Source organism: Notamacropus eugenii, chromosome 4 (genome assembly GCF_028372415.1).
Source record: "Notamacropus eugenii isolate mMacEug1 chromosome 4, mMacEug1.pri_v2, whole genome shotgun sequence".
Classification (NCBI taxonomy): domain Eukaryota; kingdom Metazoa; phylum Chordata; class Mammalia; order Diprotodontia; family Macropodidae; genus Notamacropus; species Notamacropus eugenii.
This window is the reverse complement of record NC_092875.1, coordinates 158,523,113-158,548,335: the sequence shown is the minus strand read 5'-3', so window position 1 is coordinate 158,548,335 and position 25,223 is coordinate 158,523,113. Positions and strand designations below refer to the sequence as shown.

At 36.1% G+C, this 25,223-nt stretch overlaps 1 protein-coding gene across 4 annotated transcripts in view; it reads right to left on the bottom strand.

Annotated features, from left to right (window-relative positions):
* VIRMA (vir like m6A methyltransferase associated) overlaps positions 1–25,223 on the bottom strand; it is an 88,484-nt gene that overhangs the window by 10,877 nt on the left and 52,384 nt on the right. For all 4 annotated transcript variants that reach the window (XM_072603504.1, XM_072603503.1, XM_072603506.1 and 1 more), the window contains 8 exons: positions 18,278–18,769; positions 17,248–17,402; positions 15,008–15,090; positions 7,877–7,970; positions 7,193–7,737; positions 6,412–6,647; positions 5,243–5,492; positions 2,412–2,629 (listed from right to left, as the gene is read on the bottom strand). In XM_072603504.1, coding sequence (XP_072459605.1) covers positions 2,412–2,629; positions 5,243–5,492; positions 6,412–6,647; positions 7,193–7,737; positions 7,877–7,970; positions 15,008–15,090; positions 17,248–17,402; positions 18,278–18,769 — 2,073 coding nt within the window. The remainder of the gene's footprint in view (positions 1–2,411; positions 2,630–5,242; positions 5,493–6,411; positions 6,648–7,192; positions 7,738–7,876; positions 7,971–15,007; positions 15,091–17,247; positions 17,403–18,277; positions 18,770–25,223) is intronic.

Sequence of the window (25,223 nt, the reverse complement as noted above, 5' to 3'; positions counted from 1 at the left end):
AAAGTAATTTTCAGGGAAATCTTTATCACCTGCTCACTAGAACCTGAGACTGTGGGGAAAAGCAGAAATCATTTCCTATAGAAGGTGGCACCTGAATGGAGCTTTGAAGAAGGCAAAGGATTCTATGATGTTGAAGTAAGAAAAAAAAATATATCCCAGGATTGAAGAACAGGATGTACAAAGGTACAAGAGATGTAGGAAATGTTATGCCATTCACAAGGAACAGAAAGTAGATCAGTTTAGCTGGATCCTAGAGTATGGACTGTGTGGACAGTAATGTTCATTCAACAAGCCTATAAACGCAGACTGGAGTCAAATGGTAAGGAGCTTTAAATGCCTGTCATAGGACTTTGTATTTTATTCTGGAGGCAAAAGGAAGCCTCTGCATATTTTTCAGCAAGGGAGTTTTTCAACAGGGGAAAGGCTTGTGCTTTAGGAGTAGCAGATGACCAAAATCCCAACAGCCCAAAGGAAAAGTAGAAGTGAGGACTCAAAATTCCAGAAATCAATATCCATACCACATGTCTGAAGATATAAATGCCAGCATTGGCTTTTTAGTGATATCAAGGCTTAGTGGACAAAGTAAAAGTAAAGTTTAAGTTCTCTTCCAGAATCCACGTAAGCCCACTTTGTAATTCTAGACTAATTTTTAACAACTCAGTGCCTCAGACAGTTCCACCATTAAGAGGGGGTACTGTAACGTTCTACCTACTCATCCAATAGGGGTATTTATGATTCTGATAAATTATCAGCAATTTTTTACAGTCTTAAACAGTTCTCTTCAATCATCAAAGAAATGAAGATAAAGAAAGAAAAACATCTTTAAAAATAAAACAAGCTATACATACATTCGAAAAATCCTGATTTGTACAGGAATGAAAAGCTTCAAATGTATCAAGTATACACACCAATGCAACTAAAATGTGTGATCTTAAGAACTAGCCAGAATTAACTGGAATGCACATTTCTTAATAGGGCAACTAGGTGGCACAATGGATAGAGCACCAAGCTGGAGTCAGGAAAACATCAATTTGAATCTGGTCTCAGATACTTACTAGCTATGTGACCCTAGGCAAGTCATTTAACCAGTTTGCCTCAGTTAGTTATCTGTAAAATGAGTTGGAGAAGGAAATGGCAAAGTACTCCTGTATCTTTGCCAAGAAAATGCAAAAATGGGATCACAAAGAGTTGGACATGACTGAAAAATGACTGAACAAACATTTCATATTGCCACAGGAATTTTCATTCAATTTTAGTATTTCCAAAGAGATATCAACAGTGCTGACCAGAGGTAAATAAGTATTTTTCTGGATTTCAAAACGTTTTTCCCTTGGAAATATCATTTGAAAAGTAAATGTTTAAAAGTAAGAATTTTACAGCCAAAAGAGTAAAATTTCTTAGAAAGGCAATCTAAATTTGACTCTATATGGACTATATACTTAAAGACAGGTCAGAGTGTCATGTACACAAACTTGCTCTTATGTACAGGGGAAGTGTGATATTCACAGGATAAAGTCCCTCAAATTAGGGAAATCAAAAACTATTAGTTCCTCCTCTGAGTCTTCCCTCCACTCCAGTTAGCTCATCTGCAAAGTGTGTTCAGGCTAGCTTCAGGAAGAATAAAGAAATAAAGAAAATTAAAATCACAATTCCTCCTCCACTTTCTTTCATCTCATCTTGGAATACTCACAAAGAAATACATATCCTCCTCCCTAACCTATCTTTCCAGAATGTAAAAGGTACAGAGATTAGACAGGGAAACACTGGACTGAACGGACTGTTATGCTGCAAAAAGCTAAAAGTTCACAGTGCTTCAAAACAAACCCAGTTTTTAAACTAATTTACTGAGAAATGAAAACAATGTTGTATAACAGTACCCCCGCCTTATACAACTTTTCCTCTCTCCCTCACAACTCTGCAGCAAGCACCTGTGCCATCTCACATCAACCTGCCCCCACCAAAGATCAGGAAAAACCTAGCACCATCATGCTGCTCAAGGAGATAAAGGGGAGAGGTGGGTCACATATTCAAAATCATAAAATGCAAACAGAAAACAAGCCAACAGGGTTTCCATCTTTTAAACTTGAATTATTAGTCCCAATTTATTTCACTAACTGCAAGAAACCTCTTTGGTAAAGACCTTTCCCTTAAAAACTAATTTTTCCCATTTGATCAGAAACCTATCTTTTCTCACTTGCCAATTTTTCCACTCACTTGTTCTGTTTAAGGTATTTTAAAAAGAAAGAAAAAATTCAGCATTTCCAAAATATATCTGTGTTCTTTAAAATTACTAAAATGTTTCCAGTGCCAAATGATCTTCCAAAAATTGCTCAAAGAAACTGTGAACAACTCAAGTTTTTATGAAAAATCCCTGGAACTACAGCATCAATTAGTGAGATATAAAGCATTACCTTTTTAAGTGAAAGAACCCATAATCATGTTCTGCAAGAAACATCATTGTTCTGACACATGTCAGTAAGCAGTTATAACTATTCTCAGAATTGGCTATTGTCTCCAGTAGACAGTCACAGATTGATGCCATCAATTCCTTGTTTGGTAAAGAATTGGATAGCTGCTCCATTTCAGAAAGTGATCCTTCTGAAGAACTTGGCAAAATAAGTGCAATGTCCTATAAGAGAAGACAAAGAGGGGAATAAATTTTTAAGGAAAATATCTTCACTTTGTCTTTTAATTTCACAAGCTGAGTAACAATTATTCCTAGCAAATCTTTCATTAAAATGTTTTTACTCTTCCAACCCAAATATATGCTCACATGAATATACATGAATATAAATACACAGAAACCAAAGTTCCCTTCTTTTAAATAAGATTTAACTATTTTAAAATAATAGACAAACTTAAATCATTAAGAACACATACTCCTTCAAAAGAAAATGTTAACATTTTTTAAATCTATGAATAATATAGCAAAGAAGTTCAACGTCTGTTATAAAAACTAAAAATCTTTTTCACCTGGCATTTTTCAATCTGCCTATGATACTAAATGCAATTAGATATCAACAATGATATTTTTAAAGGACTAGGGACAACATAAAGGAACAAAGACAACTAAAAACTTTAAAAAGCAAAGTGATTTCCAGTTGGTCAGTTTCAGGACTTCATGACTTCTTGCTCAGACTCTGGCAACAGCTTCCTATTGATCTGCATCCAACCTCTTCCCCTCTCTAATCTACCCTCCACAAAGATGCCAAAGTGTCATTTCAAAAGCACAGGTTTGACCATGTAACTTCCCTGCTCAACAAGGTCTAGCAGCACACTGGCTTTTGCCTCTAGGATCAAACACAAATCTCTCTTTTTGGCATTTAATGCCCTTCACAATATGACTCATCTACTTTTGCAATTTTATTATAAATTATTGCCCTTCATGCGCACTACAGTCCAGTCAAAATTCTGTGTTTATTTCATATATTCTCAAATGTACACTCACTATTCCCCCAATACAATGGGATTTTCTTTGAAGTCAGTATTTCATTTCTGTTAGCAGTTAAATGAATGAAAAAGCCATCTAGCGATGCTCTATTACGTGCCAAGCACTGTGCAAGATGCTGGTGATACCAATAAATAACCTAAGAAAAGAGGCCCAAAATAAGAGAACAACAGCTAGAAGAAAGCTAGGTCAGTTATTCACTGAAATAAATTTTGAGAGTTGTCCAGTGCCCTGGATGCTCAATGACAGGGTCACAAGTGAGGACAAAGGAGAGGGAGGAAGGTGATCGACCCTGGTTTAACTAAATTCAATTCAGGAAGTATTTCCTCAGTATTTATCATACCAAGGCACTGTTCTGGGGGAGGCAATGCAAGCCCAAATTTAAAGTCCACTGGGAGGGAAACAACACACCTAAGTAAACAAAATAATTTGAGAAGAAAAAGAATGAACACCAACAAGTAATAAAAGGCGATACAAAAGCTAAGCTGCACTTAGAGGTCAAGGTTCTAAGATTCAATAGGACAGCAACAGCCTATGAAAAGGTCCTGAGGAGAGAGATGGAAAGTTGAATTCAGGAAATTAGAAGCAGGCAAGTCTGGCTAGAATGTAGAATATGTGAAGAAGAATAATAAAAGTTGAAAAAAGTAGACTGTTGCCAGAGTCTGAAGGGCCTTTACATGACAAAGTAATGAGTTTATTCTTTATCTTGGATGAATATAGGGTGCCAATGATTATTCTCATGCAAAGGAATAATACAGTGAGTACAGTCAGATTTTTGTTTTAGGAATTAAAACACACACACACACCCTCTCAAACTACTGCCATCTTTAATGCCTTGAAAACTGTAATGTTACAAAAGGAAGTTTGGGACAGAAGAATATAAAAGAAAGTGGGAACAAGAAATGAGGACAATTAGGGCCAGGACTATATACTATCATTCAAGTGATTAAACTTCACATTTAATGTACAACATACAAATTAAATTCTATAAAGTAAAATGTGAATCAACTCAAAATAAATTTTACCCAGATTTCCTTTAACATAGGAAAATGTCACACCAAAAATGTCATACTCTGATTGAGTCCTGAACTTTACCAAACTAAAGTTTTGTTGAAGCAGAAGCACAAAGAAATTTCAAAAATATGCGATTTACACAAAGAACATAATGTTGGAACTCCACATTTCACTATCAGGTAACAAGTATATTCTTGAAAATTAAATTAATACGAGGCAAAGAGATGTCAAAGGAGGCAAGTCATAGAAGGCTATTTGGATTAAATCACTCCAAATAAACATGGAAGTAAACTGGAAGCCAATGGAGAACAAAGTCAGATATCTTTAACCAGTGGAGGACAGTCTACCAGCCACATCCTGAAAAATTTTTAAGAACTGTCCTGAAAAAAGAAAAACGAACAATCCTTAAAACTACAATTCTTCATGTTATTGTATGTGAAAAAGAAAAACTCAGAGAAAATCTTTTGTAATATAATCAAAAGGAAAATAAGCACCGTGACCACAACTACCATCAAGAAATCTATTATAGCAGCTGTACAAAGAAGAGCTCTCCAACAAAGAAACCAAATATCAGAGCACTAATGAAGTATCAAATGCTGGTACTGCCACTTAGCCTTTCACTATGTGGTCACTGAATGACAGGAATCTGTAAAGCTCTTATTTCACAGAAGGCAGCACAATCAGAAGGAGGTCACCTACCCAACTAGAAATATATAAACTGAGAGAGTCTCGTACATGGCCTGTTTTGAGAGCAATATGTAAAAAAAATTACATACGTACCTGATCACAGAGAGACTGCAAAATGGATGTTATATATTCAACGCACTGTTGATGAATGACACTCTCTCCAGTTGATCGAAGAGCTAACAATTCCTGGAAAATTTCTGCATATCTTTCATCACCTTTAATAGTTCCATTTATCAGATGCAAAATAGCCAATTTACAAGCTTTGTTAGAAGCAAGGGCATCAAGAAGAGCCAGAAGTCTGGTGGTTTGACTTGTGTACTGTTTTTCTTTATCGTCTGAATTGCTGAAATAAAAGTAATAAACTTAATGGAAAATATTCCTGCTTCTGACATTTAAGTCATTTCTATTCTGTAATCCAATCTATCTTGTTTTAATCCTTGAAAACCAAGACAACTTTTCATGAAATCCTAAAAGATACAGTATACACAACAAATTGTCTTATTTTAGAATTTGAAGATGTTAGAATTCTAACATAAAAATGAAGACGGATTTGGCTTTACATAAGAAATGCATAACTAAAATTTAATTAGCAAATACAATTTTTAAAGTTGAAATGACCTAGAGGAACATGCTATTTGAAAGATCCTTGAGATAAACTGTTCAAAATAATGAAGAATCTTTACTTAACCTCAATAGTCACTAATCTGTCTATGCCTTAAAGTCTTATTTTCAATGTAACAGGTTTTATTAGAGTAGAGTACAAATATACTACCTCCTTATCTGTTTGGGTGGTTATTTTTTAACAGTTACATTTATAATATTTTTGTAACCAAAGTACATCTGCTCCTTTTATGTAAGTCATTTAAATAATCTAAAGTTTCCTTAAAAATCTATGTGGTACTTCCTTCAAAGCACAAGAAAATAGAATTACTTTTGCATATGAAACACTGAAATTAAAGCTGACAGATCACATAGATTTAAAGCTGCATATAGTCCAAAGTTCTCATTTCACAATTACAGAAACAGGCCTAGACAAGATGACTTGACCAAGTGGCAGAGCAAAACCCAGGTCCTATAACTCCAAATTCAGTGCTCTTCCTAGTCTACCATATATTTCCTTTTGAGATTTTTATGAGTTCTGAAGCCAAATGTTCAAATCTAAGTTAAGAATGTAGTCAAAATGTACATACTGGAATCTATTAAGGAAAACTCAGCAAATAGAAATAAATGTCTTCCAAAAAAAAAATGTTAAATGAAAATACCTTTGCATGTCTTCTACAATCAAGTCCAAGACAGTTCTCATGATTAGAAGTGCAGTTGGTGAAGCAAGGTCACATAATTGAACACAAATGCGCCGCAACATGTGCTGAATTGGCAGGCAAGTTGTGCCAGAGAAAGAACGAACTATTTCTTGGAGAAGCTTTGCTTGGACGTGGAGGTGCATACTCCACAGTTTGCGAGTGTTGAGTGCCACTGATATATCATGTGGCTCAATAACCTGTTAAGAAAGTATATATGTGTATATATGTGTATGAACTTTCTTTATATTTATAATTACTGACCAAAAAATAATTTTCAGGAAACACTACACCAATCTGTTTCTGCAGGCAAATTTTACTAAAGTTAAAATTTTTAAAGAATTTCCTATTATACAGTCTAAACATTTGCTTGATTTGAACTAACTTGGTAAGATATTTAGTTAAATGGCCATTAGAACAAATTTCAGGAGAAATAACAGTCAGATGTCAAATTCTAACATAATTTAAAAAGAAACAATACTTTTAAGAAATGCCACAGACACCATAAGAGCACAAGTTAATTCCAGCATAATAATAAAAATCACTTTAACAAACAAAAATTCACTAAGTGTTATGTCCACCATACAAATCACAGAGCCCAACTTGCATCAGCTTTACAAGTTTCACCCTCCTCCAGTTATTTTCTTCAGGGCTTTTTTTTTTTTTTTGGTCCATAACCAAGATCACGGATTTTTAAGTGACATTGAAGTCATTTATAAAGATGCAAGTGATATGGAAGTGATACCTGAGTTGTTTGCATGGGCAATGGAAGGGGCAGGAGCTCTGAAAGCAGAATGAGTCCAGAAAAAAATCCTTCAGGAACTCTCAAGACTGAAGAAAGAACTTCTTTTAACATTAAAGACCAAGTGTTATTGGCTAAAGTCTCTTCCGAGATTGTAAGTTTCTCATTAACTCCCTGTGTAAAAGTCAGTAAGATATCAATGATGTCATTCTGAATCTTCTGCTCATCACTATCCAGACGACCTGAGAGAGGGATAGAGCACAGTAGCATGTGTAAAGTAACAAGGGCTGAAGGAACACGCATGTCTTTAAACTCAAAGGATCCACCCCTGAGAAGCTCCGTTAACATGGTTTTAAGAAGAGTGAGTGTGCAGCGGGCCATAGAAATGGTAGTAACTCGGTGAAGAGTAGTGCCCATGTTGACATGGAGCCTCCAAGGCTGTGTAAGAATATTGTTCAGTTTTTGCAGAACACGGATAAAGGTGTCCATTCCTTCAGCAGAAAAAAGCTGAATAACTGCAAGGTTCCACTTCAGATCTTTCTGCTGACCTTTATAAAGGAAAAATGAAACACACAAATTAATTATACATTAAAGAAATAATTACCCATTTTATAGATTTCATTTAATAAGAAAAACTATATTAAAAAATACAAAGTCTACTTAAAGGTATAATGACTAATACTATACCTTCAACAGGAGGTGGTGGACACGCTATGTTACAGAGGACACGTAATGCAGTTGGTAGACCAACTCCTTCTGGGGTCATCAAGTTATCAATATTCTTTTTAAAAAAATAAAGAGTTTTAAGAGATTTTAATATACTTCATATCCTAATGTACATCAAGTCAAGAAAAAAACATGAGGCAATGCTTTAGTAACTGAATATGGTCTTTGTTAAAATACACACATATTTTAAGTGTAACTTACACAGACTGACTAAATTTAAAACAGGCACCTATACACAGTTTTCTAATAACCTATTTTATCTCTGCTGTGAACTGTCTTAAAGAATAAGATGAATAAAATGAACATAGTCATGGCAAATTCAGTGAATAAGTGAATAAAACTAAACTTTTAATTTTTAAAAAAGAGCAAAATGAACAGGAAACGTTACATATCTGTAGCTCATTGATTTGCAGTCTCAAATATTCAAAAATACTTTTTGCCTCATAATAAAAGTCCCTTTTTTCCTGAGTCCTGCAGTGTCTATAATCACGAGGGGAAAATGAGGAGGTAGGAGCAGATGGTATGAACCTGCATCAATCTATTAACAAGCATCTATTAAGCACATACTGTGTCAGGTTAGAGGTACAAAGAGAAAAGTAAAATAGTCCTTACCCTCAAAGAAGTTAGTCAAATAGCAAGACAATATTGTGTGTGTGTGTGTGTGTATGTTGTCTACATACGTGTTTATGAAATATATATAAATGAAAAAACTTTGGAGGGGAAAGCACTAGTATCTAGGAAAAATAAGGATACATTTCTAGTAGAAGGTAACCAATTTGAAAGAAAACCATGGCTGTGAGGAGGTTGGAATGTGGCTGGAGAGTATGTCAGGCATGGAGAAGACCCAATGTAAATGAACAAGGACAGGAGATGATCATCTTGTTTGAAGAATAGCAAGTAAGCCAATAGGGCTAGTTTATAAAAAGTTTGGAGGGAGTACCGTGGAAGTAGACTAGAAAGGCGGGGATGGGCACAGATGGTCAAAACTTTTAAATGCCACAGTATTTCATATTTGATCCTACAGATAATAGGGAGCCACTGGAACTTATCAAAAGGGGGAAGAGGAAAGGGATGTGACATGGCCAGATCTGCACTCTAGAAAAATCACTTTGGTACCTAAGTGGATAATGGATTGAATTGGAGTCACTTGAGACAGAAAGATCACAGTTAAAATGATTATCAAAATAAGCAATCTGATTACATGTATTTTACTATGAAGCTGATTAGCTGCTGGGGAATAGGGGACAAGGGAGAAATACAGAAGACAAACAAGGATCACAAGATGATTTCCCTTACGAAAAAATAGATTCCCCACATGTACTACATCTAAAGAATTCCAAGTTCCTCTTTTAACATGGAAATACCCTAAAGTAGATTCTAAAAAGTCGAGGAAATCTTAATGTGAATTCCTTTCATCAAAACAGCTTCCTAAACGATCAACAAGAACTCATGGAAGGGAAGTTTTAGCTGCAAATGGAGCAGGAGGAGGGAAGAGTAATTTTTCACGACTAAGTAGATGCTTTTGAAGAAAGACAGGTTAGAAGATGTGAAGGAACTTTGGACAGAATGAACCTGAGGCACTGGGGGTAGTTGTACCTTCAGGTCAGACATTCAAGTTCTTATTATGATCGTGTACAGCATTTACAAATTCAAGGGAATCAGAACATATTCCCTACAAATACCAATAGTCTCCTGTTATCCCAGAAACACAAGTTCATGTACACATGATCAACTCATTTTCTAAGGAGGTCATTAGCTTAAAAAAGAAAAAAAGATTAATCAAACTCTTACTTCTCTTTATTTCCTCTTCTCTAATTTTAGCATTCTAAATAGAATTTAATGAAGAAAATGGAAAATACCCAACAGGCAAGTTGCGTACTTCTGAAATATCTCTTGTAAAAGGTTCAGTGGAAACCAAAGCCATTGGCAAAAAACAAATACACTGCTTTACTGTAAGATTTTTCTGTATCAGAAAAAAAGTGTTACCTTCTCATGATCCCACACTAACAATACAACTTCCTCTTCACCCATCTTTCCACAAAATTCTCTTATTCCGTTGCTATCATTTTTTCTAAAAACTTATATAATTACCTTTTATATACAGATATCTTACAGCTACAAGGCAATTTTAGTGAGAGAGAAATCAAGAGCAAAATATTCCCGATAGAGCTTCCAGCTCAAAGGCATGGTACAATTCCTATGCACATTCCCCTACTCTCAACAAACTGGGCTGTCTCTTCCACTGTTTTTGCCATGCCTTTAAAACCTGTTCAATTTCTCCCATGAAGTGGGGAGATGGAGAAAATTAAGTTTGTAAAGAGAAAAGGATCTTATTTCCTATTCATATTAGTGGAGGCAGGAGGGATATTTAACACTAAAAACAATATGAATTCAATTACTCTCAGTCTTTTTTCACCTATCCAAGTCAATATGGCCTAACAACAGACAAAAAACGTAGTTTTTGCTTGAATAAACATATCCTGTAATTCCTGAACCTGATCCCTTAGGTTATGGAGACAGCAATAATGGAGAAATAGTTATACTATACATGACCACATACTTTAAAATTTCTGGCTTCCTCACTATCAAAGATAGTAATGTACTCATTTAGTTCCTACACTAGCTATGATTTATTTTGCTTAAGTAATCTAAAATAAGCCTCACCAAACTCTGTTAAACTTAAAAATATGTTTCTGGATGAAAGAAAGGAGGGAAAAAGCAAAGCATGAGAGTCTGAGGTCATACTAAAGAACAAACTTTCTTAGTGTCAACAGTAATACTGTTCATGTATCACACTAACAATATACACTGGTACTTCACATTGTACAGAAACTCACTTTCCTAAAGGTATTACTATACACCAAGATTATCTCTTAGAATTAACAGCTCTTCTTCCTCTGCCTTCCTTATCTTTCCTTTCTTATTTTTCTCCACTTCCAACCAATATTTCTCAATTGATCCTTCACTGCTCTCCAATCCTTCTAACTCCCCCCCACCCTCAAACCTCCCCACCCCCATCCCCACTCACTCAGATGTTTTACATTAGGCACTGAAACCATGATCTCAAGATCCAGCCTATAATAAGCTCTTCTCATTAATGTGGTATAAGTGCCCTACAATAAGGTTCATAAAAAGGGAACTGTCCCTACAAAAAAAGGTACTGAATATAATATGACAATCAAAATACTATTGATTAAAGAATGTTCAGCTAAATGACTTGATGAGAGGCTTATTATCCCAAATTTATCATCACAAAAACTCACTTACGTACTCTGAGACAAGAGCATTCCTGACCACAATTCTAAATGGTAGGTAATGACTACTGGCTGAGATCCTAAATGCATAATTAAATAAACAATTACAATCACTTACACCTCTGGTCCACAACTCCCAAGATTCCTTGAATGAAGTTAGTTAAGAGAACTTTAGTCTGACTCCTGACTCTACCACTTATTCAGTGTCCCTGGGCCTCAGTTTTCTCATCCATAATATGAAACTGGACTAAGTGATCTCTGAAGTTCCTTTCACTTTCAAATCCTAGAATACTACACATGACTTTAAAAAGGTGAAAAGAAGAATTTTATTGATAACAATGACCAGTTATCTGTAAAGTCTTTGGATTACTTTTTGCCCCTGTGTGTTACTATTGATATGGTTGTTATAAAATATTTTCCTCACTCTTCTAGTTATCCTGTCTGCTTTGTTCTCTCACTAAAACCCTATTCTGAAGTCTCATAATAGAATTTAAGTGACTTTGCCTCGTTGAATGCTCTGCCAGAGTCAAGTAAGTTCTAACAGACCTTTAAAAGTTGGAAATAAATCCACTTCCAGTACCCAGCCACAGACTATGTGAATGTGGAAAGGCTCAGCCCCAAAAGGTTAGCCATAAGTTACATAAGCTTTTCAACCACAGCAATTCACAAAATGAGGAAAATTTGCTTTGGGCTCCAGTGAAAGGAATATTAGGCCAAGTACAATGGAAGCCCTTCCTAAATACTGATCTTCACTATCATTGAGATAGTAGAATATAGTTTACAGGAAGTAGGGAGAGGGAGGAAGGGATGATGGAATACTAAACATTGGAGAGGAAGAAGGGAACAAAAGCGTCACAGGGCACATAAAAGGCAAAAAGAAAAGTACTGGATCTCTGAGATGTAATGTGAGGGATGATCAAAGGAGAAATCAATCAACAGGCACTATGCTAAGTGCCTAGGCATATAAAGACAGAACTAAAATATTATATGTGTGTGTAATTGTACTGGTAGTAATTGTGGTGGAGGTGGCAGGAGTAGAATTACCAACTAGAAGAGGAAATGTCAAGGATCTCCTGGCTGTTTATAAAAACCAAAGCAAGTGCTATGAAGCATGAGCAAAGGTAGTCAAATATATGGTAGTCAAAAAAAGCTAATGTGATGTTTAGGCTAAATTAAGAAAAGGATAATGCCCAGGACCAAAGAGATAACAGTTGTACTGATATTCTTCTCTGGTCAGACATGTGAAATAGTGGACCCCAAACAAAACATTATTAAGAAAGTTAGTGACAATCTAGAGAACATTTAGAAAAGGGCAACCAAAATAGTGAGGGATCTGGAGAGTAGTCTAATATGAGGATCAATTAGAGTTGAGCCTGAAAGGGAAAAAAAGGCTCTAAGAAATCTTGAAAAAGGTCTTTAAGTTATTGAAAGGCTATTAGGTAGAAAAGGTATTAGACCTTTTCAGTTTGCCCCCAGAGAATAAAACTAATGAATATGACTTGTATAAGGAACCAGTCTTGACATAAGGAAAAAACTATTTCTGCAATCCAAAAATGGAATGACTTGCTTCAGGAGATAGCATGCTCCTCAAGAGAGGTCTAAGCAGTGGCTTGATGATCACTTCTTGAATACGCTGTAAATGTGATTCTTGACAAGCTACAATATGGATAGTTAAAATATCTCTGGGGTCTCTTCCAACTGTGTGAGTCTATATGATGGGTGAGCATTAGGAAAATTACAAAAAAATATGACAACTAATATTTCTACTCGCTTCTTATAATGAAATACTGGTTAATTATCTAACCCAAGTACCAAAGTACATAAAATGCAAGAATTCCCATGGGGCTAAAATTGCTAACATTATTGTCCAGAGTTGCCCTAAATAAATGACAAACTGAATTAGTCCTTGACCTAATCATAACAATCTATGAAATGTAATATAAACTAAGTTTTTACATCAAAAAATGCATAAAGTAAATGTTACAAAATTACAAAGAAACATAATCTCAAATGAAAATATAATCACCTCCCCCATTCCTTTGCAGAGTTGGGAGGAAAATAACATGAAATATTGCATATATTTTCAGATTTACTGGATATATTGATCACTTTTGCTGGCTGTTTTGTTTCTTTTTCCTTTTACTTTTTTTTCTTAAAAAAAATTCTTAATTATATGGGATGGCTCTCTGGGGAAGGAGAAGGAGAGTTGGATACAAAGGAAAATTAGGCAATATAAAAACAAAAAAAATCAAAATTATTTTTAAAAGCATGAAATTTGACTTTAACTTGAAAATGATCTGAAATTGATCCATGAACAGTAAGAGGAAATGGAAGATAGACTTCTGATTTCATTGTTATAGGGAGCTCCAGAACAAGAAAATTCCCTCTTTGTTATTATTGTTATGTTCTTGAGTAATTTCATTCATATGTGACTTTTTTGTGAAACAATTTGAGTTTATCTTGACAAAGATACTGGAGTGGTTTACCATTTCCTTCTCCAGTTCAATTTACTGATGAGGGAACCTGAGTAATAGGCCCAGTATACTATCCATTGTGCCAATCTAGCTGCCCTAACTCCCTCTAGCAATAATCAATGAAGGCAGCAACTTAGAAGTCTTAAGAGACTTGTCTGAGACACTGAGAGGTTAAGTACCTTGCCTACTGTCAACTTGCCCCAGGCAGCAGATGTCAGAGGCAGAATTTGAACTCAGCTCTTCATGGCTCTAAGGCCAATCCTCTATTTATATGCCTCTATAAACAATAACGTATAATATTGCCAAGGCAGTTAGGCAGCACAGTAGATAGAACTCTGGGTCCTTAAAGAGGAAGATCCAAGTTCAGATCTAGACAGTGATACTTACTGTGTGATCATAGGCAAATCACCTAACCTCTCCTGGCCTCAATTTCTAAATAATAAGAACCTCTACTTCTCAGACTTGTGAATGCAATATTTGTCAAGTGCTTAGCATAGTGCCAGGATCATTGCAAACACTTAATGAATGCTTGTTAATTTAATTTTTTACCTTTCAATTTTCAAAGCCTTTGCAAAAACATTTCATTTGATCTTCACAATAATCTTCTTCATACTAATGATAACCACAATAACTATAATCAACTAGAAACGTAAGGCTGCAAAGTGGACAGAAAGCTGAGTTCAGAGTCAAAAAAATGTGGATTCATGCCCCTCCTTTGACCCCAACTGGCTCTGTGACTCAACTTCTGAATGTACACAGATAATCAAGGCTATATTTCAGAGAAGGTTCTGTTCAGTACTGGAAGAAACAGTTCTTTAACTGGATCTCCCAATACCAATGTAATCAAATGTCTGGTTTAAAAAAAAAATCCATACAAACCCAAAATATAAACATTAACAGCATTTAAGGTTTTCATAAAGCTTGACATATTTTATAAATATGATTTTCACAAAAGTTCTATCAGGTAGGTATGATAGTTATTAGGCTGAAACAGGTTAAAGATTAGGAAACTTACCTGAGGCCATATTAGAACTAATGTCAAAGGTGAATTAAAGCCTAGGTCTTCCTGACTAAGATAATCATTTTATCCACTACAATACATTCTCAGGGGTAAATCAAAGCGATATTTGGCAAATACATTGAAAGAGTTAAACAAAGCTACAAAGAAGGGTGGGATACAAGTGTGCGTCTGAGTCTAGTACAAATATACAAAGAGGGCCCATGGTCAAAAATGTTAGCTTTATTAACATGATGATTGTGTAATAACAGAAACTAATGTTTTTTCTATTCCTAGAGTATAATTTAATGCAATATTGCTACATACTATGATAAACTGTCCTAAAATCAAACAAAGACTTACTAACCTGTTTAACATATTCAATTAGGCTTGGGATACAATTAATTTCAAATCTAAGGTTTTTCAGAGGCTCCAGCCATTTTCCAAGCTCTGAAAGGAAAAAAAAGAACTTTAAACTTTAGATTAAAATGAAAACTTTCAAATAAAGACTGTGAAAAGATTCTTGGCCAATACAGAACAGTGATATCACATAAAGATTTAATTTCCACAAGTTAAATTCTGTTCAGCCTAAAGAATGATCAAATTATGTTTCTGCTTTCTTAATAAATAGGTTTGGGCATTTCAAATAATCCTAAAAAAGAAGGCAAGAAGCAGTGAGGTAAAAGAGAAATTGTGTTGGGTTTGGAGTCAGAACATCCAGGATCAAATTCCACCTCTGACACTTACTAGTTGTGATCCTTGGGACAAGTCACTTAAAAAGTCTTAGAATCAGTTCCTCAAAGGAGTCTCAATGAAATGGCCTCAGAGGCTTCTTGCAAACTTTTGATCTATGATCCTACATTATTATAATATTATTCCTGAAATATGTAACCACTTCAGTCGTTTGATTTCTAAAAACAAGATTTCTGAATTTCCTGAACGTTTCACAGTATCCATTTAATTATCAATTTTCAGCCTTACATCCAATTTGAAAAACTAAATTCTGCTTCAATGTCAAAACAAAAATTCAATATATATTACAAACAAGGAGAGGGACTCATGATTTCATTGGTATGGGAAACTCTCCAGTGAGAAAACTACATCTAAAAACTCAGGTCAGCACCTTCTCTGAGCACTAAGACATTAAATGACTTGCTCAGCAACACACAACCAAGATATGTCAGAACTGGAACTTGACTCAGGTCTCTCTGGCCAGCTCTCTCAAAAGGTTAGCTCTGTTTCCACTATACCAAAGAGTATGTATCGTCTCTGTACACATGCACACACGCACACACGCATGTACTCACACTCACTCTTTCTCTCTCTCAAACTATGTAAAACAGGGCATTGTGCAAAACGTCACTAAGACATCTGGGACATACTCTGTGTGTGCATGTGTATACACCAGGTTAAATATTATTAGATATTTTATTCTCTGCATGTATCTGGTATGTACCTATTTATTTACATGTCTCCACCATTAGAATATAATGCTCTCTGTCAGTGACATCACACTTATTCTCAATTACTATTCATTCTAAAAATAAACTAGGGGAGAAATCATTTCCCTTAATATAAACTACAGAATATTTAAATCTACTTTGATTCTACTGGATATTACATTAGTCAAATGAAATACTTATCCATATTAAACATTTGTGCATGAAAAACTAAATCTACTTGCAGATAATCTACTGAAATGAAGAGACGAAATAAACAAAAAAATAAAAAATATCTACCACATGGGATTCAAATTCTACCAGTGGCAATGATATGACTCTGGCATAATCATTAAAAATATATTATGGAAATTTTCATATACAAGCAATGCTATATTAAGCATATTATAAGAATAAGGAGAAGGAAAATCAAAATAAAGCCCTCTTACTTTCTCCAACAACTATGAATGGACAAAACAGCTAAGTGCATAATTTTGATGGAACTCTATTTAGTATGTCAGAATATAAACCTGTTACTCAAGACCTAAGGTTTTATCTAAGTTACATAAAAAGAAAAAAAAAAACCTAATTTAAAGTCCTAAGCACATATAACCTAAGAACGTATGCTCAAAAATGTAAATAAACTTTCTTCCTATTATGTTCTTACACCTAGAAACTGGAAATAATAATACAAAATATTTCTAATTAAATATATATTATTAGAATTTTGAAAAAATGTCCTAGATAAGATTTTTCCAGACATATTTTATTCAAAATCAAATTATTTTTTAAAAATAAATATCCATTTTAAACAATCAAGTCTCCACATAAATTTCAACAGGTTATGGCAAACCATAAACAGTTCATGGAATAACTACAAAGGTAAGATATACCTACAATGAAATAAGTGGATAATTGCAAATTTGAAAGTAAATACCTCTATTCCAGTCTTAAGTCAGCCACTCTTACTAGTCAATCACCAACTTTCACAATTATTTCTACAATTCTTGGCTGTCTATAAAACTTTTTTCAACTGAAATCTAATGTTATACAGTGAAAAATATATCAGCATCACTCTATTCATGATAAAAACCTGATAAGGCTATTAGAAGAAACAAAACAGTTTTCTGAGATGTTCTGCACACATTAATAACTTCATGTACCACACCTTGCAACTTCGTGTTATTTTCATCTGCTTTACAAAGCTTCAAGAGAGGCGCTGCATGTTGCTCTAGCATCTGGACATCACTAGAAGACTGAACCACCAACAAAACAAGTATGCACGCATAATTATAAGCTACCGATTTCTTTGACTTGGAGTCCCTGAAACAAGATAAGATTTTTAAGCTCTTGGAATAAATGCATCTACTTCTTCATTCATTGTAACATAAAAGGTGTCCTAGGTTCTCAGGTACAAAATGCAGAATCAAAATACTTCTTTCAAACCATCTCTTTTCCACTTAGTTTTAAAGAGAATAAGATAGCTGATAGATACAAATGCCACAATGGAACTTCTGAAGACAGGACATTATATTGCATTCAAACTCAGTTCATAGGAATAAATGCATACTATAATGCAGTAGTTCTCAAAACTTTTTTGTTCAGGGCACAGTAAAAATCTTTGCTGCAAAGAACAGCAGTAGTAGAGACTTGTCCATGTGTATGTCAATTTAAGTTCCATACAATTCAGAGCACACACTTTGTAAATCACTAGAATGATGGAAATGACAACACAAGCCTTCACAACTAGAGATGTAAACACTATTATTACAGATACACATTTGCTTCCCTCCCCGCTTACTTCACACAGAGTAGCCACCAACACTACCCTTCTGGGGAAAGAAACTAAACCAAAAGTCTGGCTTCTTACAACCCTGCAGTACTCTGAAAACCAATATGGCAGTTTTTATTTCATTTGTGAGGTCTTGTTATTTTATCAGAAAGAAGTGTATGACTACAAGGTAACACATGGCATCACAGTGGCAACCCATTTCATTAGGTCAGAGTCACATCATATTTTTTGGCAATTTGATATTTCTGTAATTCTATCTTTTAATCAACTAGTAAGTAAGTATGAGGCAAACATCCAAAAGACTGTCAATTCTTATTTTTGAATCATCTTCCTTTGAAAAATATGTTGGATTGATCTAGTTTTTCATTATAATGGGAAACAAAACCAAAAAACAGTAAATAATTACCCTAAAGCCTCTTTGGAGTAGTACTCCATTAGAGTAATAAGACTCTGGAGATTCTTTTCAAGACTGAAGACATGCCCAACAGCTGCTCTTCCCATGGGGTTAAAAGTAATCTGGTAAAGATTATGAAGAGTTCCCAAGAGATCTGAGTGGTCAGTTTCTTCATTGTTCGTGCAACGCTGAAAATGACAAAACAGTTCTGTAATAAACTGCAAAGTCTGGGTTGAATACTGTAACCACAAGGCAAATGTATCATCAATAACACCATCAGCCTGGAGACCATCTTCTTCTTCTTGATCAAGAAGGTGACAAAGAGCTCTAATCAGCAAGTTGGTTGCTTCATGTTCCGAGAGGAAAAAAAGAAGACCCTTCTGTGACTGTGTGAGAAACTTCAAAACATCTCTCATAGCCTGCAGCACAGCAGGGTGAGCACTTATTGCTGGAATTGACAGCAACAAGGTGACCAATTCTAGGAAGTGGTGGCTGTGGAGGTATCTGTAATGAAGATAAAATGTACATAAGTCACCATGGATTTCTGTATCCCTGTATTCTCTCGACTCCATCTCTAAGAATCTATAGTGCCCTTCAAAATTCAGTGCAAACCCCATTTCTTACATAAAGCTTTTCCTAACTCCCCAATCACCACACCCTCCACATTACCTTACATTTAGTTTTCATGTACATAAAGGCATACATACCATCTCCCCCAACAGAATGTAAGCCCCTTGAAAACAGGAATTTTTTTTCTTATCTGTATCAACACCAAGCACTGGGACTCGGGCACAGGAGATAGATAATAAATGACTGCCCACTAAATAATTCCCTTGAATGAACAACTTTAACAGAAAGCATAATATGTGTATTATTTTCCTAAACTATGTCATAAACAGTAATAATTTCTTCACATTTAATTCTTTTCAACACATAACATTTCAAAAATATTCTTCCCCTTCCTCAAAGTTCTAAATATTTATTGCAACATTAACATATTATTCCTCTTCTATTACTTTCTAAGGGCTAATAGCCACCCTTTTAACCATTTTAGTGGAAAGAAAAATTTCACGAGAAAATATTCTAGGGACTGAGACAAGATGACACAGTAGAAGGACAAACCTGGAAAGGTCTCCCCCATAGCCCATAAAATATCTGTAAAAAATGACCAAACAAATTGTAGAGCAGCAGAAGCCACAAAACAACAGAGTGAAAGAGATTTCCAGTCCAAGACAGCCTGGAAAGCCAATAGGAAAGGTCTATTGCACTGGGCGCAGAGTGGAGCGCAGCCCAGCCACGCAGCACTGGCAGGATCAGGACCAGAGCAGGCCTCAGGGACAGAATCTCTGAAAGAAGTTACCATTACCAGATTGCTCAACCCACAAATCCCAGAGACAGCTTCAAAGGTCAGCCAGAAAGCTCTTTCAAATGAATGAGAAGGGAGCAAGGACTAACTCTGGCAGCAGAAGCCACTGCAGCGGGAGCATCCATTTCTGAAGCCCTCGGCCTAAAGCCCCTGGGGAAACTGAGCAGCTGATCTAGATCTCAACCCTGACTGGCAGCGCTGGGGTAAGGAGGAGTGCTGGCGTGGTGGAGAAGATCCTGGGCAGAACAGTGCTTGTGGTGGCTCCCAGACAAAAGTGTAGGCCTCTCCCTTGGTTGTGCCACCTTGGAAGAACTGAGAACTTACAGGTCCCTTCCTCTTCACACAGGATGCAAAAGTCAAGTTACTGGCTGGGAAAATGCCCCAAAAAAGGGGAAAAAAAATAAGATTATAGAAGGCTACTTTCGTGGTGAACAGGTTTTCTTTCATCCTTTCACATGAGGAAGAACAATGTACACCACCAGAGGAAGACCTAATGGTCAAGGCATCTGCATCCAAAACCTCCAAAATAAATATGCAATGGCTTCAGGCCATGGAAAATCTCAAAAAGGATTTTGAAAATCAAGTAAGAGAGGTGGAGGAAAAACTGGGAAGAGTAATGAGAGCGATGCAAGAAAAGAAAAACAAGTCAACAGCTTGCTAAAGGAGACCCAAAAAAAATACTGAAGAAAATAACACCTTAAAAAATAGGCTACCACATCCAGAGAAAGAACTATGGAATTCAATTGCAGAATGCAACAGATCATTTTCTTTTGTATTACGTTTTGGTTTGCAGTATGATTTCTCCCATTCATTTTAATTCTCCTATACAGCATGACTATAGTGAAAATGAATTTCATAGGAATGTATGTGTAGAACCCATATAAAATTGTATGCCTTCTCAGCAAGGAAGGGGGAAGTTTCAGGGGAGGGAGGGGGAAAAATTCTAAGTTACATGTAGAACACCGAAAATAAATAAAACCAATAATTTTTTTAAAAATAAGCTAACTCAATTGGCAAAAGAGGTTCAAAAAGCCAATGAGGAGAAGAATGCTTTAAAAAGCAGAATTAATCAAACGGAAAAGGAGCTTTAAAAGCTCCCTGAAGAAAATAGTTCTTTAAAAATTAGAATGGTGAAGATGGAAGATAATGGCTTTATGAGAAACCAAGAAGTTACAAAACAAAACCAAAAGAATGAGAAGATAATATGAAATGTCTCACTGGAAAAACAACTGACCTGGAAAATAGATCCAGGAGAGACAATTTAAAAATTATGGGACTACCTGAAAGCCATGAGCAAAAAAAGAGCCTAGACATCATCTTTCATGAAATTATCAAGGAAAACTGCTCTGATATTCTAGAACCAGAAGGTAAGATAAATATTGAAAAAATCCACCAATCACCTCCTGAAAGAGATCCAAAAAGAGAAACTCCTGGGAACATTGTGGCCAAATTCCAGAGTTCCCAAGTCAAGGAGAAAATATTGCAAGCAGCTAGAAAGAAACAATTCAAGTATTGTGGAAATATAATCAGGATAACACAAGATCTAGCAGCTTCTACATTAAGGGATCAAAAGGCTTTGAATGATATTCCATGGGTCAAAAGAACTGGGATTAAAACCAAGAATCACCTACCCAGAAAAAGTGAGTATAATACTTCAAGCAAAAAAATGGAGATTCAATGAAATAGAAGACTTTCAAGCATTCCTGATGAAAAGACCAGAGTTGAATAGAAAATCTGACTTTCAAACACAAGAATCAAGAGATGCATGAAAAGGTAAACAGGAAAGAGAAATCATAAGGGGCTTACTAAAGTTGAACTGTTTACATTCCTACATGGAAAGATAATATTTGTAATTCTTGAAACTTTTCTCAGTATTTGTGTAATTGGAGGGGTTATACACACACATATACAGACAGAGAGCACAGGGTGAGTTGAATAGGAAGGGATGATATCTAAAAAAATAAAATTAAGGGGTGAGAGAGGAAAATATTGGGAGGGGAAAGGGAGAAATGGAATGGAGCAGGTTATCTCTCATGAAAGAGGAAGAAAAAGCTTTTCCAATGAAGAGGAAAAGGGGGGAGATGAGAGGGAAAAAGGGAAGCTTACTCTCATCACATTTGGCTTAAGGAGTGAATAGCATGCACACTCAATTTGGTATGAAAATCTATCTTACACTACAGGAAAGTAGGGGAGAAGAAGATAAGTGGGGGGGGGATGACAGAAGGGAGGGCAAATGGGAGGAGGGAGTAATTAGAAATAAACACTTTTGGGAAGGGATAAGGTCAAAAGATACAACAGTATCAATGGGGGGCAGGATAGGATGGAAGGAAATATAGTTAGTGTTCTACAACATGACTATTATGGAAATCTTTTGCAAAAGTACACCTATATAGCCTATATGGAATTGCTTGCCTTCTCAGTGGGGATGGGTGGGGAGGAGGGAGGGAGAGAAGTTGGAACTCAAAGTTTTAGGAACAAATGCTGAGAATTGTTTTTGCATGCATCTGGGAAATAAGAAATACAGGTAATGGGGTATAGAAATCTATCTTACCCTACAAGAAAAGATAGAGATAAGGGAAGGGAGAGGTATGGTAGAAGGGAGAACAGGTTGGGGGAAGAGGTAATCAGAATTCATGGCATTCTGGTGTAGGGGAAGGGGAGAGATGGGGAGAAAATTTGGACCTCAAAATTTTGTGGAAATGAATGTTGGAAACTAAAAATAAATAAATAAACATTTTTAAAAAGATTAAAAAAAAAAAAAGAAAATACTCTGGTACTCAAAAGGGTGCTCAAATACTTATTGATTAACATCCATGAAATTTTTCTGAAGATACTTCATTTTACTAAAGGTATAAAAGCACTAGTATCACCACTTTAGAAATAAAACAGGCTCTGACACACTGAAAAATTTCACTCCTGATTTCACCAGTGCTAATAAATGTAATAGTAGGGATTCAAACTCAGACTGCTTAAAAAAAAAAAAAAACACAGAAGACAGGTTTAGTAGAACAGACCTGAAATCCCTACTAATACAACAAACTGAGAGGGTAGTAGGTCACTTGTATTTGGGTGTTCCAAGCTGCCATAGCACTAAAGACAATAAAAAGTTGGCCCCGATATGGCGATCCCTTGAAAGTGGGGGACCAACAGGCTTCTAAGAAGGAGCAAACTGGTCTAGGTCAGGGAAAGTAAAGCAAATTAAAGCTTCTAATAGAAAAAAGCATTGTTTCAGGCCCATATGGGGTTCCTGGACTCCCAGGACAGGTGAGAGAAGGAAATCCAGTCTCAAAAAACATAACAACAACAAAAACAATGCTGTGAATGCTACTATGTTGAATTAAACATATACTATAAAGAAAACTTTATATAACAAAGATTAACAGATGCATATACAATCCACTTTTCTTCTGTGTATATTGGAAACTTTCAGGTTTGCTAGTTCATAAAAAACATAAAAATGTATTGCAGTTATTTGTATTTCCCTAAAGATTGTAATTTTCAAGAGAGCAATGGAAGTCCTATCTAGATTTTTTATCTCCCTAGCACTTAGCATAATGTTCTGAATAAGGGCTGCCAAACGAACCTAATATATTTCAGATGAAAATTCCATGAAACTGGGGGGCAGAGCCAAGATGGCAGAGGAAGAGCAACTACTAACCTAAGCTCTAAGACAAACTCCTTCAGACACCTCTTAAAAGAGAATCTGAACAAATTTTAAAGTGACAGAAACCAATAGGAGACAGAGTGCAGCAGATTTCCAGCCCAGTACAGACTGGATGGTCGATGGGAAGGATCTGTTGCATGGGGCTTGAGAAGCACACAGCACACAGGCTGTACCAGTGCACACACCACCACAGCAAAGCAGAGCAGTAAGCCCCAGATGGTCTGAAGCAACAGCCCCACTGAGGAATCTCAAACATATCAGCCCAGGAGAGAATTCAGTGGAACTGAGAGAGAGAAAAGTGCAGAACTCCAGGTAACAGCAGCAGCCACTCTATAAACCTGCAGATTCAATGTCTATAAGTCACCTACTTGAACTTCCAGGAGCCATGATGGTGGAGTGATCTGTAAGTGCGCTACCCCTTCCCTTGTCGACCTTGAAAAACCCAGAAAATATTTCATCAGGAAAAATCCTGGAACAGTGGGATCAGCCAAAGGGATAAAGTCTCTTAGCCTGGGAGGCTAGGAAAATCACAAACGGAGGTCCCTCTTGCTGTGGATGAAGGGGACCAGTAGAGGACCAGTGCTGTCCCAGACAGCTCCATCTCAGTAAACCAGGAGGAGATCCTGAGCCGCAGGGGGTGGGGCCTGTAATCACCAACACCAGGACCTAAAGTGTGCCTCAGGATAGTCAGAGGAATCGGGAGGACACTAGCACAAATGGGGCTCACCAACCACTGAGCCTGATTATGCTCAGGAAAGGAGAGAAGACTTCTATGAGCAGACCTCCCCTCCTTTCCACACTTACTGCAGTTAGCTCCAGGGTAACTCCAGGAAAACTCAGAAAGACTTCACCTGACCTTTGCTTTGGCACACCAGGTAAGGTACAGCATTCTAGCTTCCAGTTGAAAGAACCAGAAGCCACAATACACGAAGCCTCAGGTTCTAATGACAATAACCTTGGGACACAGCCCCTGTGCCCCAGAAGCAGTGATCCATTTTAAAGGCCATGAAAAGGGTAATCATCCTGAGCAAGAAGCAAACAAGAAAAGAAAAGACCACAGAATCCTACTACGGGGACAAAGATCAAAACACAATTACCAAAGAGGTCAGCATTGAGACTGTACTCCCATCTGAAACTTCAGAAAGGAATATGAACTCGTCTCAAGCCCAAAGAGCATTCTTGGAAGCGCTCAAGAATTTTAAAAGTAAAATTAGGGAAGTAGAAGAAAAACTAGCCAATGATATTAAAAATATGAAAAAAAGAAATCACAGAAGAATTCAAAAGGAAAATTGGACAAATGGAAAAGGAAGCACAAAAACTAACTGGAGAAAATAAGTCCTTAAAAGGAACAATTGGACAAATGGAAAAGGAGATGCAAAAGTTAAATGAAGAAGGCAATTTGATAAAAATTAGAATTGGGCGAGGAGAAGCTAGTGACTCTATTAGACATTAAGAATCAGTCAAACAGAATCTAAAGAATGAAAAGATAGAAGAAAATGTAAAATATCTAACTGGAAAAACAACTGACCTGGAAAATAGATCTAGGAGAGAAAATCTAACAACTACTGGTCTACCAGCAAGCTATGATGAAAAAAAAAGAGCCTGGACAATATCTTCCAAGAAAACATCAAGGAAAACCACCCAGAGGTCCTACATCCAGAGGGCAAAATAGTCATCGAAAGAATTCACGTGTTGAAAGGGATCCCAAACTGAAAACACTGAGGAATATCACTGACAAATGCCAGAAGAATCAAGTGTAGGAGAAAATACTGCAGGCAGACAGAAAGAAACAATTAAAATATTGAGGAGTTACAGTCAGGATCACACAGAACCTTGCAGCTTCTACATTAAAAGATCAGAGATATTGGAATAAATTCTGTATGGCAAAGGAGCTGAGACTACAACCAAGGATGAATTATCTAGCAAAA